At 51.3% G+C, this 19,956-nt stretch overlaps 2 protein-coding genes across 3 annotated transcripts; one reads left to right on the top strand and one right to left on the bottom strand.

The window, feature by feature from the left end:
* Positions 1 to 203: 203 nt before the first annotated feature.
* Positions 204 to 2,439, bottom strand: LOC138359104 (ribosome-binding protein 1-like). Its single transcript, XM_069317811.1, has 3 exons — positions 2,434 to 2,439; positions 1,070 to 2,054; positions 204 to 352 (listed from the first exon to the last, which is right to left on the bottom strand). Exons 1-3 carry the CDS (start codon positions 2,437 to 2,439, stop codon positions 204 to 206), a joined length of 1,140 nt encoding a protein of 379 aa, XP_069173912.1.
* A 4,540-nt stretch (positions 2,440 to 6,979) lies between these two features.
* On the top strand, positions 6,980 to 13,818 carry LOC138359129 (uncharacterized). 2 transcript variants are annotated; one of them, XR_011225766.1, is made up of 3 exons: positions 6,980 to 7,468; positions 7,857 to 12,707; positions 13,096 to 13,818. XR_011225766.1 is itself a non-coding variant. In XM_069317855.1 (2 exons), the coding sequence occupies exon 2, from the start codon at positions 9,082 to 9,084 to the stop codon at positions 11,962 to 11,964; it is 2,883 nt and encodes a 960-aa protein (XP_069173956.1). In that variant the 5' UTR covers positions 6,980 to 7,468; positions 7,857 to 9,081; the 3' UTR covers positions 11,965 to 13,074. The 2 variants fall into 2 exon arrangements, 1 of the variants encoding a protein (XP_069173956.1); XM_069317855.1 differs by lacking the exon at positions 13,096 to 13,818 and having other exon boundaries at positions 7,857 to 13,074.
* Positions 13,819 to 19,956: the final 6,138 nt, after the last annotated feature.

Here is a 19,956-nt window from a genome sequence, read left to right as displayed (position 1 = left end):
ACATTCCCTGGGCCATCTTATGCGTGTACAGGTTGGTTAGTATGACTCTTGTTAGGCGGAAGAGTTTTATTGAACATACGGTACCCAGGACACCCGCCACTGTCACCTGTACACCCACCCACCCGTCACCCAGAGCCCGTCCTGTACACGTAGATACGAACTGTACACGCGACCGGCGGGTCGGAGCCCGTCCCGAGCCACCATTATAGAGTCAGCTGATGCCTAACAAACTGTGAACCACCATCAATATTGTCAATAAACTGCCACTGAGAAGCCGGTAATGGCGGAGAAGTTGAGGCGCACAAGGCAGTGACATTTGTCACATTGATGGAGCGTGAGCCGGGCTCCAGATCTAACAATGAACCACTTGTCAGTGTCCGGAGTGTGAATGGTGCGGGTGGTGATGGGTGATGGTGCGGGGCGGTGATGGTGATGGACGGATGATGGGTCATCAGAAAGGGATGACGGGCTGCGGGTTGTCAAGGGTACACAACTGGATACTCTGGGCTCCACACCTGTTCCAGGGATGTCCACTAGCGACTCGGAAGCCGTCCACACCTGTCAGTGGGAGTCCTCAACCTCCCACATCTGTCTATGGGGGCTCACAGCCTTACACACCTGTCTATGGGCGGACTTTAGCTTTCTACACCTGTTCGTGGTGCACTTATTATCCCAAACACCTGTACCAGGGGACGCCTACTATCTCACACCTGTACCAGGGACGTCTACCATTCCACACCTGTACCAGGGACGTCTACCATCCCACACCTGTACCAGGGACGTCTACCATTCCACACCTGTACCAGGGACGTCTACCATCCCACACCTGTACCAGGGACGTCTACCATCCCACACCTGTACCAGGGACGCTTACCATCCCACACCTGTACCAGGGACGCCTACTATCCCACACCTGCACCAGGGGACAGGAAGCCTTCCACACCTGTCACTGGAGCGATAGTCTGGAGTTTTCGAATTTCCCTTGAAGTGATTTCAACCCAATTGACGTTAACTTATATGGGTGAACTGCCTTAAGCTGACGACACACACATATAGGGACAGGGCTGACCTTTGACAGAATTGGTCACCTTGGGCTGACCTTTGACAGGACTGGCCACCTTGGGCTGACCTTTGACAGGACTGGCCACCTTGGGCTGACCTTTGACAGGACTGGCCACCTTGGGCTGACCTTTGACAGAATTGATCACCTTGGGCTGACCTTTGACAGGACTGGCCACCTTGGGCTGACCTTTGACAGGACTGGCCACCTTGGGCTGACCTTTGACAGGACTGGCCACCTTGGGCTGACCTTTGACAGGACTGGCCACCTTGGGCTGACCTTTGACAGGACTGGCCACCTTGGGCTGACCTTTGACAGGACTGGCCACCTTGGGCTGACCTTTGACAGGACTGGCCACCTTGGGCTGACCTTTGACAGGACTGGCCACCTTGGGCTGACCTTTGACAGGACTGGCCACCTTGGGCTGACCTTTGACAGGACTGGCCACCTTGGGCTGACCTTTGACAGGACTGGCCACCTTGGGCTGACCTTTGACAGGACTGGCCACCTTGGGCTGACCTTTGACAGGACTGGCCACCTTGGGCTGACCTTTGACAGGACTGGCCACCTTGGGCTGACCTTTGACAGGACTGGCCACCTTGGTCTGACCTTTGACAGGACTGGCCACCTTGGGCTGACCCTTGACAGGACTGTCCACCTTGGGCTGACCATTGACAGGACTGGCCACCTTGGGCTGACCATTGACAGGACTGGCCACCTTGGGCTGACCTTTGACAGGACTGGCCACCTTGGGCTGACCTTTGACAGGACTGGCCACCTTGGGCTGACCTTTGACAGGACTGGCCACCTTGGGCTGACCTTTGACAGGACTGGCCACCTTGGGCTGACCTTTGACAGGACTGGCCACCTTGGGCTGACCTTTGACAGGACTGGCCACCTTGGGCTGACCTTTGACAGGACTGGCCACCTTGGGCTGACCATTGACAGGACTGGCCACCTTGGTCTGACCCTTGACAGGACTGGCGACCTTGGGCTGAGTAACTAAGTTACTTTGCTACTTTGACAGCCTAAGATTGGCCCGTCAACAGATGGATCACAACAAACCACATACAGGTGGTACTCGTAGCAACTGGCAAACAAACGTACATAAATGGACTGTTGTACCGCTTCTCATCACGGTCTATACCTGTCCTCTCTTCAGGTGTGGAGAACCTCCACACCTGCCCTCAGGTTGCCTCGCTACTCCCGTGAGCCTCAGCCAGGCGCCACACAGATCTAGGACCAATATAATGTCATACAACCTCTGCCTCTGGCGGACGCGATTGGGCACCTTCCCTCTGCCTCCTCCAACACCTTGTGAGGGCCACGGGAGCCTCCTTATAGTGCAGCCTCCTCATCCACACCTCGCTCACAAGCATTCTGGCCAACCCTGTAGCGTCCCTACAACACTGTCATTGTAGAGAACTTAGAACCAACACTGTCATTGTAGAGTCAGAGCCGACACTGTCATTATAGAAGAGTTAGAGCCAACACTGTCATTATAGAAGAGTTAGAGCCAACACTGTCATTATAGAGTCAGAGCCAACACTGTCATTATAGAGTCAGAGCCAACACTGTCACTTCATGCAACAAGTGGGATATGCAGATGATGTCCTAATACAAGCCCCATCTTTGGGAAAAATTAAACAGTCCATTGAACTCCTTGGAAGGAAATGTATTGAGCTCGGTTTCACTCTCTCCACAAACAAGACACAGGTATACTCTCATCACAAGCGGGGAGAAAATGAAGAACTACAAATTAATGGTGTAACACTTGAATGGGTTGACCACTATCGGTACCTTGGCGTCACTGTCGGCTCTAACAAGGGGAAGAAAGAGGAGCTCAACCAACTCATAGGAACATGCAAAAGTCGACTCAGGGCACTGAAAGCCATGACCTGGAATGGGCATGGAGCCTCTATTGCCGTGCTTAAAATGATGTACACAGCCTATGTGCGCTCCGTCATAGACTATGCCGCACCAGTTCTGTGCACCTACTTCCAAAGCGATATGAAAAGGCTCGAAAGAATACAGAATGAAGCAATGACAATCATTCTTGGAGTTCCAAGAACTGCCAAAACGTCTAATCTACGAGAGTTGTCCCTCCCCAGTGTTAAAAGCAGAATTAAGGAGCTGAATGCTAAGTTTGCAATTAAGATAGCCAGAGATGCCCATTACAATGATATTGCCAAGAAAACAGAGTTCTGTGCTACTTACGTGAGGGAATAGGAGAAGCAGAAAATGGCATCACAGATCAGTCTGCTACCTGGAAGAGCTTCACCTGCTTGAGCAAGCCCGTGAGCTCCTGCCTGTAGAGAGGTTACCTCCCTGGGAGGATGACTCATGAAGGATTATCATCAATGAAATGGCAACGAAAAAATGCAATATGATACCACAAGAAATGAGGCACAATTATCTCGAGGAAATTTATAAAGAAGCCGGAGATGAACTAGATCAAATCTACACTGACAGGTCATCTAATCCTGTCAATGGCAGGGCTGGTGCAGCATACACGGTAATCAAGGATAATACTTTCCAACGCAGAAATGAAGAAAAAGCGCGTATTGAGAACTATGCCTCTTCAACGCAAGCAGAGCTAACTGCCATTGTTATGGCGTTAAGGTTTCTTGAACGGAACACAAATGGTGCAATGATTTGCACCGATTCAAAAGCAGCACTGCAAAGCCTAAGTAAAAATCGGGCAGAAAATCTTGCAATAGTCGCTGAAATTAAGAGAGCTGTGAGAGGACTTACCAATCAGGGAAGAGTCATCAAGTTTCTGTGGATCCCCTCCCATGTTGGGGATCCCCTCCCATGTTGGGGATCCCCTCCCATGTTGGAATATGTGGGAATGAACGAGCAGATGTGCTGGCTGCTGAAGGCGCTGAAGGAGACCATATTGAATACTTCATACCCAAGACTCTACAACAAATTAGAGGTATTATCAGGCAACATCACCGTGACACGGTAACTGAGGAAAGGAGGATAGAAGCACAAACCAGTGAATCTGTACGATGGTACAACATGGTTGCAGCTGGCAATCCCAATCATTATGGCCGAAGAGGAGGAGGACGAGCGAGAGAATCAGTAATAGCGAGAATCCGTCTTGGATACAAATATCCATGGAGATTCGGAATGGAAACAACAGTTGACCAGCGAAGTTGCAGAATCTGTGGTGAGAGTGCCGGACACCGCCTTGACCACTATCTACGTGAAAGGGAACACCTGAGAGACATTAGAAATATGTGTAGAATAATAAACCCCACACTGTTTGAGTTAGGAAAACACTATTTGTCAAATATTGATACTGTTCTTAAAAGATTCCCCCATTTTGCACCCGCGAGATAACAAGCTTTTAAGGGTTGACAAATGTTAATATCCTTGTATGAGGAGCTGTTCACTTGAGACAGTTAAGCAAGTCCCAGCTGTGTCTGGGTACAAGTGACAGGATGAACAACCCAGCGGGTTTTCTTCCTATTGGGAAGTGTTGTGCATGCTGCTATGGCGGTGTGTCCACTCACAGGATGAGTGACGCTGCCCAATACTGTCACTATGGCGGTGTGTCCACTCACAGGATGTGTGACGCTGCCTAATAATGTCACTATGGCGGTGTGTCCACTCACAGGATGAGTGGCGCTGCCCAATACTGTCACTATGGCGGTGTGTCCACTCACAGGATGAGTGGCGCTGCCCAATAAACTCGCCCCTCGGGGCAAAATTGTAATTTTTTTTAAATCAATCAATGGAAGCCAGATGACGTGTAGAGTGGAAGGGGGCGGTGTTTTGGGGAGATAGGAGTGGGGAGGTCTGGCCTGGTGGCCGCTAGCCCCTCACTTGTCACTCATGTGACAGTGTCTTGCCCTGACCTGTGTGTTGTGTAGTGATTAACAGCACGATAATTCAGTTCCCAAATTTAGCCCACAGTGAGGCTCCTTCCTCATTCTCTACCAATCTATCAAGATTACTATTCTAGTAACGAATGAAATGCATTATATATGACTACTGTATGATACTGTATACACCTTGTTGAAGACTTGAGAGAGGTGGCACTTACCAGTAACCACCCAACAAGCACAACCAGGCAGTTACAGGGCGGGTCGTCCCACGCAGAGCCCGTCAGTCAGGTCGCTCCTCTGTTGTTCACCTAGTTGTTCACCTAGTTGTTCACCTAGTTGTTCACCTAGTTGTTCACCTAGTTGTTCACCTAGTTGTGTTTGCGGGGGTTGAGCTTTGCTCTTTCGGCCCGCCGGGCTCTTTCGGCCCGGCCTGTGTATGCACCGGTGATGCCACTAGCTCCAATTTGGTTTCTTCGCTCTATCGCTAGCAAATTTTCGTAAGATACGTTGCACGCTGCTTGCTACACACTGCGAGAGGCCAGATACTATGGTCTAGCCTCTATACTCCTTCAATGTCCCGACTATTTGACGTTTTTCCGCAGACCTCACTAACACCTCTCTCTCCCCAACCTGTCCTCTTAAAAAGAACGTCGCTTTTGGCCGTTTGCCCGTATGGCCGAATTTGGACGTAATTTGAAATTGAAAAAAATATGAAAATAAATTTGGGATTTTTTTTTTCAACAACAGTAAGTTAAGGGTCCTCTGATAGGTTAGGTGGGCAGGAAATTCTCATAAAGTTTCAAAACGTTATGAAAAACGTTAATTTAAAGTGTCCTCTTATAACCTCTGCGCGTACGCCGGACGACTCAAATAGAAAACGGAACAGAACGTCACTTTTGTGAGTGGATTTCATTTCAAATTACGTCCAAATTTAGCCATATCGCGCATACCAGCCAAAAGTGACGTTCTTTTTAAGAGGACGGGTTGCTCTCCCACCGGCGGCGGCGGCGGCCTGCTACTGTGTACTCACCTATTTGTACTCACCTAGTTGTGCTTGTGGGGGTTGAGCTCTGGTTCTTTGGTCCCGCCTCTCAACCGTCAATCAACAGGTGTACAGATTCCTGAGCCTATTGGGCTCTATCATATCTACACTTGAAACTGTGTATGGAGTCAGCCTCCACCACATCACTCCCTAGTGCATTCCATTTGTCAACCACTCTGACACTAAAAAAATTCTCTCTAATATCTCTGTGGCTCATTTGGGCACTCAGTTTCCACCTGTGTCCCCTTGTGCGTGTTCCCCTTGTGTTAAATAGACTGTCTTTATCTACCTTATCAATTCCCTTGAGAATCTTGAATGTGGTTATCATGTCCCCCCTCACTCTTCTGTCTTTCAGCGAAGTGAGGTTTAATTCCCGTAGTCTCTCCTCGTAGCTCATACCTCTCAGCTCGGGTACTAGTCTGGTGGGAAACCTTTGAACCTTTTCCAGTTTAGTCTTATCCTTGACTAGATATGGACTCTATGCTGGGGCTGCATACTCCAGGATTGGTCTGACATATGTGGTATACAAAGTTCTGAATGATTCCTTACACAAGTTTCTGAATGATTCCTTACACAAGTTTCTGAATGATTCCTTACACAAGTTTCTGAATGCCGTTCGTATGTTGGCCAGCCTGGCACATGCCGCTGATGTGACTCTTGATATGTGCTGCAGAAGACAGGTCTGGCGTGATATCAACCCCCAAGTCTTTTTCTTTCTCCGATTCTTTAAGTATTTAATCTCCCAGATGGTACCTTGTATCTGGCCTCCTACTCCCTACACCTATGTTCATTACATTACATTTGCTTGGGTTAAACTCTAACAACCATTTGTTTGACCATTCCTTCTGCTTGTCTAGGTCTTCTAGAAGCCTCAAGCAGTCCTCCTCTGTCTTAATCCTTCTCATAATTTTGGCATCGTCCACACACCATCGTCTGTGTGTGTGTGTGTGTGTGTGTGTGTGTGTGTGTGTGTGTGTGTGTGTGTGTGTGTGTGTGTGTGTGTGTGTGTGTGTGTGTGTGTGTGTGTGTATACTGTTATGATCTCAGCCTGCAGGAGAAACGAGTCTCCCTCCTTGAGAGTTATTCAGCAAGCCTGACCTAACTAGAAGGTCTAGCAAATATTGAGGTGATAACCCATATGAAAAATGGCTGGTTGGATATGTAAAACAATTTAAGATTATGGGCAGTAAGTAAGGAAATAGATAAATGACTGGCTAGGAGATGTGGACATTTTGCTGGAGGCGTGAGGCTCGCTTCCGGAGGACCTTGACCTCACTTGAGTGCCAGACATCGCAGGGGGAAGCCGCGCTCCGTTTGAGCTCCCGCCAGAAGGGAACCCCTAGTGACATATCTCTAAGAGAAGAGAAGTGTGCAGACGTACCAGCTGTGGAATCGAGCTGGGAACGTTGTGGTCTCAAGTCCTGGTCGACGGGCAGATATTAAATCGCCCAGAAGCATTATTGTGGGCTGTGTGGAGCGCCCTGACCAGACGCCGTCAGAGGGAAAGCGCCCTCGACCAATTAATCTGTGGTAAGCACGATATACGCCAGTTCATAGTGATTGCATTGTAGTTGGTCGTGTGCCCAGCGACAGTAGCGATGTTTATTTATAGGTTAGACATGTTTTAATAAGGCAGAAAGCCTGAAATAAGAGAGTGGAGAGGGAGGAACACGGAGCGACGTCCGTCCTCTCTGAGCGCTGGCGGACGACTGAGGGAGCCTGGCTCCGGATGGAGGAAGACCCTCCCAGCGAGTGAGGACGCCGCCAGGCGAGGTGGAGTATGGACCCGCCCAAAACGGGGGAGTCCACTCTCACTGTATGTAGAGGACAGATAGAGGTTTGAGGCAAGCATATTGTGTGGTTATTTTTGTTTATGTGTTAAAGGGGAACATTTTATTGGAACGTCGATGGGTTGCAGGTTTGTCTTTGGGGAAGAAGTTGCTGAGAACTTCGAAGCCAGCAGATGATGTAGCTGATGAGACTCCAAGGTAGTGGAGCAGAGGACCTCGAGCTGTGAGGAGAAGCAGCAGTGAAGAGGAGTGTCACGCGCTTCTGTAGAGGTGGTGTAGCAGCCAAGAGAGCTGTGGAAGAACCTAACAGAAGGGTGAAGCACCGTAGTTGCACAAGGAAACTTCATGATAGCAGCCTGGAGGAGCTGCAGAGGATCCTGGTAGTGAAGCCTGGAAGAACCTAAGGATATTAGGGTTGTGAACTTCCAGAGGTGGAAGGGGAAGTTCTGGTGGATTACTAGTAGGGAGTTGATAGTGTTTGGTTGTCATTAGCGTGCAAGACGCAGTGAGAGGTGAGTGACTGTTGGCATTCTTATGTCAAGGAGTTTTTTATACTGAAGTATCAATGAACATTTATACTGGTATATGTTATTGCATTCAAATGCTGATTTTCTATATATACATTATCTTGCTGATAGTGCAACAGTGTATGTAGGCTTGACCAACTTGAGGAGGTTAATGGTATCAGGTGGCGAACCAGGAGATAGGATACCCCTTTGATTAGCTGATAATAGAGTTCTGATGGTGTTGGAGTGCAACCTGATTGTGATATTATAGAGTATAGGATTCATTATTATTATATGTGTGTATGTATCGTGTATGTGCTTTGTTCAGTAAATGTGTCACAATTTGCTGGTGTTTGCCCTTGTCCTAGTGAGGCTTCCCAGGAGGTAGTAAAGAAGGAGAGAGAGAGAGAAAGAACCAAGAACCACTGCTGTGGACAGGGTAGGAGGTAATACTAGTAAGTCATAGGGGATTGAGGAGATCATATCTCATAAGGAGAGAGTGGGAGTCACAGCGGCTCGAGTGGGTGTGTGCACGTGACAACGAGGCTAAGTGTTGGAGCCGCATCCCCTAAACGTGTGACGTTGAGCCCCTCTCCAAGAGCCAGAAGCGCCAAGGGTGATCTCCTAGTATAAGCACTCTGCCGAGTTGTGGGTTGGGTTGTCCATAGAGAAGGATCGACGACGACAACACCAACCGACCCACAGTCTATAATAAATTGGGGGCCTGTCCGGGAGAGTGAACTGACACACCCACACCCTGTCCAAGAGTGGATTTGTACACCCTTGCTGAGATAAACTGTGTGACCGCAGGTGTATATTTTCTCTTGGGAAGACTCACAGGACAAAGATGGATAAGGTGCAAGCGTTTGTGGAGTCAGGCAAGCCTGAGGATTTAGAAGGTTGCACGAGGGATCAATTGAAACAAATAGCAGAAAAATGTGGCATCAGGTTGAAAGCATCTAAAGTAGCTGGGATGAAGGATGAGATCCTGAGGCAGTTGAGAGCCAGAAGTGAAGCGGCAGAACAAGGAGCCCAGGAAGGAGCTGAAAGTAGAAAGGAGGATGATGGGCAGGATGACGTGAGATCCCAGGGATCGAGTAGGAGCAGCAAGAGTAGCCGCAGTAGTAGGAGTAGCCGGAATAGGAGCTTGGAGAGATTCCAGTTAGAGCTCCAGATGCAGCGTGAGGACAAGGAGAGACAGTTCCAGCTGGAAAAGATGAAATTAGAACTCCAGATGAAAAATGAAGCCGAGAAGGAAAAAGAGAAAACCAGGCTGGAAGTAGAGAGAGCAAGGCTAGAGGTGGAAAAAGAAAAAGAGAGAACAAAACAAATGCAGATAGAAGCGAATAGAACCTTGGCTGAACAAAGGATTGAACATGGGTTGCCAGAGAGCACCACCCAGGTATCACACCCACCAGATGTTAGGGTTAGGGAGAAGGACATTCCCTTGTTTGTTCCCGAAGAGGCAGAGAGCTTCTTCGAGCATTTTGAAAAAGTAGCCAGTATCAAGGAGTGGCCACAGGAGGAATGGGCCCAGCTGGTCCAGTTAAGATTGACTGGTGCAGCCAGGGAGGCATACACCCAATTGTCACTGGAAGAGTGCCAGGATTATGCCACGGTAAAGAGCAGCATTTTGCGCTCGTTTCAGTTAACCCCAGAAGCTTATAGGAAGCGCTTCAGAGAGATGGTGAAAGTTGGAGCATGTACGTTTGCTGAGACAGCAAGAGATCTGGAAAGACGATTCCAGAAGTGGATTGAGGCTGCTGGAGTTGGATCTTATGCTGACCTGAAGCAACTGATGGTCATGGAGAAGTTCTTGGAGATGATGCATCCCGAAACAAAGTTCAAGATCCGAGAAGCAGGGATAAAGGAGGTGAAAGATGCCGCAGATAGGGCGGATATGATTACTGAAGCGTACAAGAGCTTAAGGGAGAACAGAGTGAGAAGCGAGGCGAGACGCAGCAATGGCAGACCCAGTGGAGTCTGGGGAGGAAGAAATTATGAAAGACCCAGAAGAGTCTGGGGTGAGAAAAATTTTGATAAATGGGCAGATAAACGTAAGTACCCTAAAACTCAGAAGAGTAGGTCGCGCACTTCGTCTGAAAGTGAAGATGGAGGAGCTAAACAAGAAACTAATCGTTATCCTGGAAATCAAGAGTCCAGTAAAGCTCCACAGAGTACGAGTAGTACGTCTGGCCCGAGGAACTCTCATGTGAGTGGGCAGAGTCAGAGCTACTCTGGTACATATAGAAGAGACTTTTCCCAGATGAGATGTTACAATTGTAACGGATTGGGTCACGTGATGCGAGATTGTCGGCAGGGCAAGAGAGTTGTGACCCTGGCCATGTGTGACCCCCGAAGTAGATATACTAATGTGTTCCGAGACAAACCACAGAGAGCGAACTTAGTGAACGAGAGGTATAGGCCGTTCATGAGCAAAGGTTGGATCGGTGTAGGAGGCCAACCTGAGGTAGAAGTTGGTATCTTAAGAGATACCGGAGCTAATCAGAGCTTGATTGCGAGAAGCCTGATTGGGAATGGTCGACGGTTAGCTGGCAGTGGGAAGATGAAAGTATATGGGTTATTGTCTGAGAGTGACATGCCCGTATGTACTGTCCAGCTAAGGTCGGAATATGTGTCGGCAGAGGTGATGTTGGGAGTGTGCCCCGACATACCTGTTCCAGGAGTCCAAGTGATCCTGGGAAATGACTTGTGCGGGACAAAGGTGTTGACAAGAGTCATGGCGGAGACTGTGCCAGAGGAGTGCCCAGAAGGCCACGGCACGTGTGGGACACCTGAGAGTGTGAACCTGACTGACATCCGAGGGGATGAGTCAGGAGACCGCCAAGCCATTGAGTACCCTGTCTCGGTAGTGACGAAGGCAGAGGTGGCCGACGAGGAAGACACTGGCGAAGGTGAGACAGTGTCGATTCAGCCAGTGGAAGAGATCGATGTAGATATAGCACGGCTGTTTGATGAAGGTCCAGCCCAGAAAAATGAAGTCTCGGTGAGGTCAAAAGTGAAGAAGGCCCAGCCGAAGAAGACTCATGTGAAGAGAGCGGACCTGAGTAAAGCCCAGACTGCTGAAATTAAGAGTCGGAAGGTGAATGCAACTGTGCTGAGTAGGAATGAGGGAAGATGTGGACATACTGAGGACGGAAATAGAGCGTCAAGTGGTCCACGAGCACAGAGGCATAGGGATAGTGGAGTTAAGTTGTTTGAGATGTCAAGAGTTGGCATGTTTCACAGACAACGTGGAGGAGAAATAATGAAGAAGAGTGATAGTCGAGAAAATGAGAGGAGAAGAGACAGTATGTGTGGAGAGATGCTTACGAGCACTCTGGGAGAGGTAGAGCGACATGTACGGTCGAGTGCTATTGGTTGTAGTACAGTGCCCGAAGAAACTTTTAGGGAACGAAGAAGAGTTGAAGGAGAAGAAATGGAGTTGCATAGAGGTGAAAAGTGGGGGAAGAGGATGATGATACAAGCATGGATGAATAGAAGAAAGCCGAGGACTCGATGGAGGTCAAACAGGATGAGCTCTCGGATAAAGGAGGAGACGGAAGGGAGGATAGTCGGTGAAGACGAGGGAGTGAAGTATGATGACAGGAGACGGAAGTATAATGGCAGTAGATGGAAGTGTGAAGACGACAGAGGAGGTACAGACAGTAAATGTCTGACTCTGGACGAGAAGAGAAGAAGACGAGGAAACGGAGGGTGGAGACAATAAGTAGAGTGGACCAATGGATTGCAGGCGTCCAAGGAGGACAGCCTAGCCAAGAGGTGCCAGAGAAGTCAAATCGTTTATGAGAAGATCGTGTTTCTGGAGAGTTGTGAGCCAGATGTTGCAAGGTGCAACGAATTAATTGTAGACTCCTAAGAGGGTATATTGGTTGAAGAACGAGACAGCGTGGTGGCGGATGTATTATCCCGAGCTTTGCCACTGGAATAACTCTCAAAAATAAGGGGAGGGGAGTGTTATGATCTCAGCCTGCAGGAGAAACGAGTCTCCCTCCTTGAGAGTTATTCAGCAAGCCTGACCTAACTAGAAGGTCTAGCAAATATTGAGGTGATAACCCATATGAAAAATGGCTGGTTGGATATGTAAAACAATTTAAGATTATGGGCAGTAAGTAAGGAAATAGATAAATGACTGGCTAGGAGATGTGGACATTTTGCTGGAGGCGTGAGGCTCGCTTCCGGAGGACCTTGACCTCACTTGAGTGCCAGACATCGCAGGGGGAAGCCGCGCTCCGTTTGAGCTCCCGCCAGAAGGGAACCCCTAGTGACATATCTCTAAGAGAAGAGAAGTGTGCAGACGTACCAGCTGTGGAATCGAGCTGGGAACGTTGTGGTCTCAAGTCCTGGTCGACGGGCAGATATTAAATCGCCCAGAAGCATTATTGTGGGCTGTGTGGAGCGCCCTGACCAGACGCCGTCAGAGGGAAAGCGCCCTCGACCAATTAATCTGTGGTAAGCACGATATACGCCAGTTCATAGTGATTGCATTGTAGTTGGTCGTGTGCCCAGCGACAGTAGCGATGTTTATTTATAGGTTAGACATGTTTTAATAAGGCAGAAAGCCTGAAATAAGAGAGTGGAGAGGGAGGAACACGGAGCGACGTCCGTCCTCTCTGAGCGCTGGCGGACGACTGAGGGAGCCTGGCTCCGGATGGAGGAAGACCCTCCCAGCGAGTGAGGACGCCGCCAGGCGAGGTGGAGTATGGACCCGCCCAAAACGGGGGAGTCCACTCTCACTGTATGTAGAGGACAGATAGAGGTTTGAGGCAAGCATATTGTGTGGTTATTTTTGTTTATGTGTTAAAGGGGAACATTTTATTGGAACGTCGATGGGTTGCAGGTTTGTCTTTGGGGAAGAAGTTGCTGAGAACTTCGAAGCCAGCAGATGATGTAGCTGATGAGACTCCAAGGTAGTGGAGCAGAGGACCCCGAGCTGTGAGGAGAAGCAGCAGTGAAGAGGAGTGTCACGCGCTTCTGTAGAGGTGGTGTAGCAGCCAAGAGAGCTGTGGAAGAACCTAACAGAAGGGTGAAGCACCGTAGTTGCACAAGGAAACTTCATGATAGCAGCCTGGAGGAGCTGCAGAGGATCCTGGTAGTGAAGCCTGGAAGAACCTAAGGATATTAGGGTTGTGAACTTCCAGAGGTGGAAGGGGAAGTTCTGGTGGATTACTAGTAGGGAGTTGATAGTGTTTGGTTGTCATTAGCGTGCAAGACGCAGTGAGAGGTGAGTGACTGTTGGCATTCTTATGTCAAGGAGTTTTTTATACTGAAGTATCAATGAACATTTATACTGGTATATGTTATTGCATTCAAATGCTGATTTTCTATATATACATTATCTTGCTGATAGTGCAACAGTGTATGTAGGCTTGACCAACTTGAGGAGGTTAATGGTATCAGGTGGCGAACCAGGAGATAGGATACCCCTTTGATAAGCTGATAATAGAGTTCTGATGGTGTTGGAGTGCAACCTGATTGTGATATTATAGAGTATAGGATTCATTATTATTATATGTGTGTATGTATCGTGTATGTGCTTTGTTCAGTAAATGTGTCACAATTTGCTGGTGTTTGCCCTTGTCCTAGTGAGGCTTCCCAGGAGGTAGTAAAGAAGGAGAGAGAGAGAGAAAGAACCAAGAACCACTGCTGTGGACAGGGTAGGAGGTAATACTAGTAAGTCATAGGGGATTGAGGAGATCATATCTCATAAGGAGAGAGTGGGGAGTCACAGCGGCTCGAGTGGGTGTGTGCACGTGACAACGAGGCTAAGTGTTGGAGCCGCATCCCCTAAACGTGTGACGTTGAGCCCCTCTCCAAGAGCCAGAAGCGCCAAGGGTGATCTCCTAGTATAAGCACTCTGCCGAGTTGTGGGTTGGGTTGTCCATAGAGAAGGATCGACGACGACAACACCAACCGACCCACAGTCTATAATAATACTCACCTAGTTGTGCTTGCTTGGGTTGAGCTCTGGCTCTTTGGTCCCGCCTCTCAACTGTCAATCAACTGGTGTACAGGTTCCTGAGCCTACTGGGCTCTATCATATGACTGTGTATGTCAACTGTGAATGTGAATGTGAAACTGTGTATGGAGTCAGCCTCCTCCACATCACTGCCTATTGCATTCCATTTGTCAACTACTATGATGTCTCTATGGCTCATTTGGGCACTCAATTTCCACCTGTGTCCCCTAGTGCGTGTATCTCTGTTAAATAATCTGTCTTTATCTACCCTATCAATTCCTTTGAGAATCTTGTATGTGGTGATCATGCCCTCCTAACTCTTCTGTCTTCCAACGACGTGAGGTTTAATTCCCTTATTCTCTCCTCGTAGCTCATACCCCTCATTTCGGGTACTAGTCTGGTGGTAAACCTTTGAACCTTCTCCAGTTTAGTCTTATGCTTGACTAGATATGGACTCCATGCTGGAGCCGCATACTCCAGGATTGGTCTGACATATGTGGTATACAAGGTTCTGAATGATTCCTTACACAAGTTTCTAAAGGCCGTCCTTACGTTGGCTAACCTGGCATATGCTGCTGAGGTTATCCTCTTGATATGAGCTTCAAGGGACAGGTCTGGCGTGATATCAACCCCCAGGTCTCTCTATCCGAATCTCAGAGAATTTCATCTCCCAGATGATACCTTGTATCTGGCCTCCTCCTCCTTACACCTATCTTCACTACATTACATTTGTTCGAGTCTCACCCCTCACAGTAACTCGATCTCTGCTTCCTATTGCTTAGGTACTCTTTTATCCATTGGATCACCCTGCCAGTACAGTTATGTACCAGCCTCTTATGGGGTACAGTGTCAAAGGCTTTCCGACAGTCCAAGAAAATGCAGTCCGCCCATCCTTCTCTTTCTTGCCTGATCGTAGAATTCTATTAAACCTGTGGTGTGTGTGCTCACCTAGTTGTGCTTGCGGGGGTTAAGCTCTGGCTCTTTGGTCCCGCCTCTCAACTGTAATCAACTGGTGTACAGATTCCTGAGCCTACTGGGCTCTATCATATCTACATTTGAAACTGTGTATGGAGTCAGCCTCCACCACATCACTGTCTATACTTTGACACTGAAAAAGTTCTTTTTAACGCCTCTTTGGCTCATATGGGATCTCAGTCTCCACCTGTGTCCCCTTGTTCGCGTCCCACCAGTGTTAAACGGTTTATCCTAAGTGCGTGTGTTTGTGTGTGCGGGCGCGCGTGTGTGTGTGTGTATAGAGACAGAGAGGAGAGAGAGGAGAGAGAGAGAGAGAGAGAGGAGAGAGAGAGAGAGAGAGAGAGAGAGAGAGAGAGAGAGAGAGAGAGAGAGAGAGAGAGAGAGAGAGAGAGAGAGAGAGAGAGAGAGAGAGAGAAAAGGAGAGAGAGAGAGAGAGAGAGAGAGAGAGAGAGAGAGAGAGAGAGAGAGAGAGAGAGAGAGAGAGAGAGAGAGAGAGAGAGAGAGAGAGAGAGAGAGAGAGAGAGAGAAGGAGAGAGAGAGAAGGAGAGAGAGAGAAGGAGAGAGAGAGAGAGAAGGAGAGAGAGAGAAGGAGAGAGAGAGAAGGAGAGAGAGAGAGAGAGAGGAGAAAGAGAGAGGAGAGAGGGAGAGAGGAGAAAGAGAGAGGAGAGAGAGAATGGGGGACAGAGAGGGACACAGAGAGACAGAGAGGGACACAGTGGGACACAGAGGGGACACAGAGGGACACAGAGGGATACAGAGGGGACACAGTGGGACACAGTGGGACACAGAGGGGACACAGAGGGACACAGAGGGACACAGTGGGACACAGAGGGACACAGAGGGGACACAGTGGGACACAGAGGGACACAGTGGGACACAGAGGGGACACAGAGGGGACACAGAGGGACACAGAGGGGACACAGAGGGACACAGAGGGACAGAGGGACACAGTGGGACACAGAGAGACAGAGAGGGACACAGTGGGACAAAGAGGGGACACAGAGGGACACAGAGGGACACAGTGGGACACAGAGGGGACAGAGAGGGGACACAGTGGGACACAGTGGGACACAGGGGGACACAGGGGGACACAGGGGGACACAGAGGGGACAGAGGGACACAGTGGGACACAGAGGGGACACAGAGGGGACACAGTGGGACACAGAGGGATACAGAGGGACACAGTGGGAAACAGAGGGACACAGAGGGGACACAGAGGGGACACAGAGGGAACACAGAGGGACACAGAGGGATACAGAGGGACACAGTGGGAAACAGAGGGACACAGATGGGACACAGTGGGACACAGAGGGAACACAGAGGGGACACAGAGCGGCCACAGTGGGACACAGTGGGACACAGTGGGACACAGAGGGACACTGGGACACAGAGGGACACAGTGGGAAACAGAGGGACACAGAGGGACACAGAGGGGACACAGAGGGACACAGAGGGACACAGAGGGGACACAGTGGGACACAGTGGGACACAGAGGGACACAGAGGGGACACAGTGGGACACAGTGGGACACAGAGGGACACAGAGGGGACACAGAGGGACACAGAGGGACACAGAGGGGACACAGTGGGACACAGTGGGACACAGTGGGACACAGAGGGACACAGAGGGGACACAGTGGGACACAGAGGGAAACAGAGGGACACAGAGGGACACAGAGGGACACAGTGGGACACAGAGGGACACAGAGGGAAACAGAGGGACACAGAGGGACTCAGTGGGACACAGAAGGTCACAGAGAGACAGAAAGAGACACAGAGGGACACAGAGGGGGACACATAGGGACACAGAGGGACACATAGGGACACATTGGGACACAGAGGGACACTGTGGGACACAGAGGGACACAGTAAGGGACACAGTGAGGGACACAGTGGGACACAGAGGGACACAGTGGGACACAGAGGGACACAGAGGGACACAGTGGGACACAGTGGGACACAGAGGGGACACAGAGGGGACACAGAGGGGACACAGAGGGACACAGAGGGGACACAGTGGGAAACAGAGGGGACACAGAGGGGACACAGAGGGTACACAGAGGGGACACAGAGGGGACACAGTGGGACACAGAGGGGACACAGAGGGGACACAGTGGGACACAGAGGGACACAGAGGGACACTGTGGGACACAGAGGGACACAGAGGGACACAGTGGGACACAGAGGGGACACAGAGGGGACACAGAGGGGACACAGTGGGACACAGTGGGACACAGTGGGACACAGAGGGACACAGTGGGACACAGAAGGGACACAGAGGGGACACAGTGGGACACAGTGGGACACAGAGGGACACAGAGGGACACAGAGGGACACAGTGGGACACAGAGGGGACACAGAGGGGACACAGTGGGACACAGTGGGACACAGGGGACACAGAGGGACACAGAGGGACACAGTGGGGACACAGAGGGACACAGAGGGACACAGTGGGACACAGAGGGACACAGAGGGACACAGTGGGACACAGAGGGGACACAGAGGGGACACATTGGGACACAGTGGGACACAGTGGGACACAGGGGACACAGAGGGACACAGAGGGACACAGTGGGACACAGAGGGACACAGAGAGGGACACAGAGGGACACAGAGGGACACAGAGAGGGACACAGAGGGACACAGAGAGGGACACAGAGAGGGACACAGAGGGACACAGAGGGACACAGTGGGACACAGAGGGACACAGTGGGACACAGTGGGACACAGTGGGACACAGACAGGGACACAGAGGGACACAGAGAGGGACACAGAGGGACACAGAGAGGGACACAGAGGGACACAGTGGGACACAGAGGGACACAGAGGGACACAGTGGGACACAGAGGGACACAGAGGGACACAGTGGGACACAGAGGGACACAGAGGGACACAGAGGGACACAGTGGGACACAGTGGGACACAGAGGGACACAGAGGGACACAGAGGGACACAGTGGGACACAGAGGGACACAGAGAGACGCAGACGGACACAGAGGGACAGACAGGGACACAGAGGGACAGACAGGGACACAGAGAGGGACACAGAGAGACACAGAGGGAAGGAAGGAGGAGGAACACCACCATAACAGGGCTGTGCTCCCTGAGAGAGGAACTGAACAACTCACAAAAATGTTCAATATTTCATGACGTGATGAACAGTGAGGTGATGTATTGTTGAACGGCTATTGTCAGTAGTTGTGCCGGGGCCACATGAATATGTGGCCCCGGTATGTTGCCTGGCCCGCCTCCTGGTATGTTGCCTGGCCCGCTTCCTGGTATGTTGCCTGGCCCGTCTCCTGGTATGTTGCCTGGCCCGTCTCCTGGTATGTTGCCTGGCCCGTCTCCCGGTATGTTGCCTGGCCCGTCTCCTGGTATGTTGCCTGGCCCGTCTCCCGGTATGTTGCCTGACCGGCCTCCCGGTATGTTGCCTGGCCCGTCTCCTGGTATGTTGCCTGACCGGCCTCCTGGTATGTTGCCTGACCGGCCTCCCGGTATGTTGCCTGGCCCGTCTCCTGGTATGTTGCCTGGCCCGTCTCCTGGTATGTTGCCTGGCCAGCCTCCCGGTATGTTGCCTGACCAGCCTCCTGGTATGTTGCCTGGCCCGCCTCCCGGTATGTTGCCTGGCCCGTCTCCTGGTATGTTGCCTGGCCCGTCTCCTGGTATGTTGCCTGGCCAGCCTCCCGGTATGTTGCCTGGCCCGTCTCCTGGTATGTTGCCTGGCCCGCCTCCCGGTATGTTGCCTGGCCCGTCTCCTGGTATGTTGCCTGGCCCGTCTCCTGTTATGTTGCCTGGCCCGTCTCCCGGTATGTTGCCTGGCCCGCCTCCCGGTATGTTGCCTGGCCCGTCTCCCGGTATGTTGCCTGGCCCGTCTCCCGGTATGTTGCCTGGCCCGCCTCCCGGTATGTTGCCTGGCCCGTCTCCTGGTATGTTGCCTGGCCCGTCTCCTGGTATGTTGCCTGGCCCGCCTCCCGGTATGTTGCCTGGCCCGTCTCCCGGTATGTTGCCTGGCCCGCCTCCTGGTATGTTGCCTGGCCTGCCTCCCGGTATGTTGCCTGGCCCGCCTCCTGGTATGTTGCCTGGCCCGCTTCCTGGTATGTTGCCTGGCCCGCCTCCTGGTATGTTGCCTGGCCCGCTTCCTGGTATGTTGCCTGGCCCGCCTCCTGGTATGTTGCCTGGCCCGCTTCCTGGTATGTTGCCTGGCCCGCCTCCTGGTATGTTGCCTGGCCCGCTTCCTGGTATGTTGCCTGGCCCGCCTCCTGGTATGTTGCCTGGCCCGCTTCCTGGTATGTTGCCTGGCCCGCCTCCTGGTATGTTGCCTGGCCCGCTTCCTGGTATGTTGCCTGGCCCGCCTCCTGGTATGTTGCCTGGCCCGCTTCCTGGTATGTTGCCTGGCCCGCCTCCTGGTATGTTGCCTGGCCCGCCTCCTGGTATGTTGCCTGGCCCGCCTCCTGGTATGTTGCCTGGCCCGTCTCCCGGTATGTTGCTTGGCCCGCCTCCCGGTATGTTGCCTGGCCCGTCTCCTGGTATGTTGCCTGGCCTGGCCAGCCTCCCGGTATGTTGCCTGGCCCGTCTCCTGGTATGTTGCCTGGCCCGTCTCCTGGTATGTTGCCTGGCCCGTCTCCCGGTATGTTGCCTGGCCCGCCTCCCAGTATGTTGCCTGGCCCGCCTCCCGGTATGTTGCCTGGCCAGCCTCCTGGTATGTTGCCTGGCCCGTCTCCCGGTATGTTGCCTGGCCCGCCTCCCAGTATGTTGCCTGGCCCGCCTC

This window comes from Procambarus clarkii, chromosome 89 (assembly GCF_040958095.1).
Source record: "Procambarus clarkii isolate CNS0578487 chromosome 89, FALCON_Pclarkii_2.0, whole genome shotgun sequence".
NCBI lineage: Eukaryota > Metazoa > Arthropoda > Malacostraca > Decapoda > Cambaridae > Procambarus > Procambarus clarkii.
Note: the sequence above shows the minus strand (reverse complement) of the source record. Positions and strands in the feature narration are given on the sequence as shown.

Coding starts and splice junctions, on each gene's coding strand:
- LOC138359104 (XM_069317811.1), bottom strand. Junction 353..1,069: donor GGTGACCAATTCTGTCAAAG/GTCAGCCCTGTC, acceptor GTTCATTGTTAG/ATCTGGAGCCCGGCTCACGC.
- LOC138359129 (XM_069317855.1), top strand. CDS start 9,082: ATGGATAAGGTGCAAGCGTTTGTGGAGTCAGGCAAGCCTGAGGATTTA.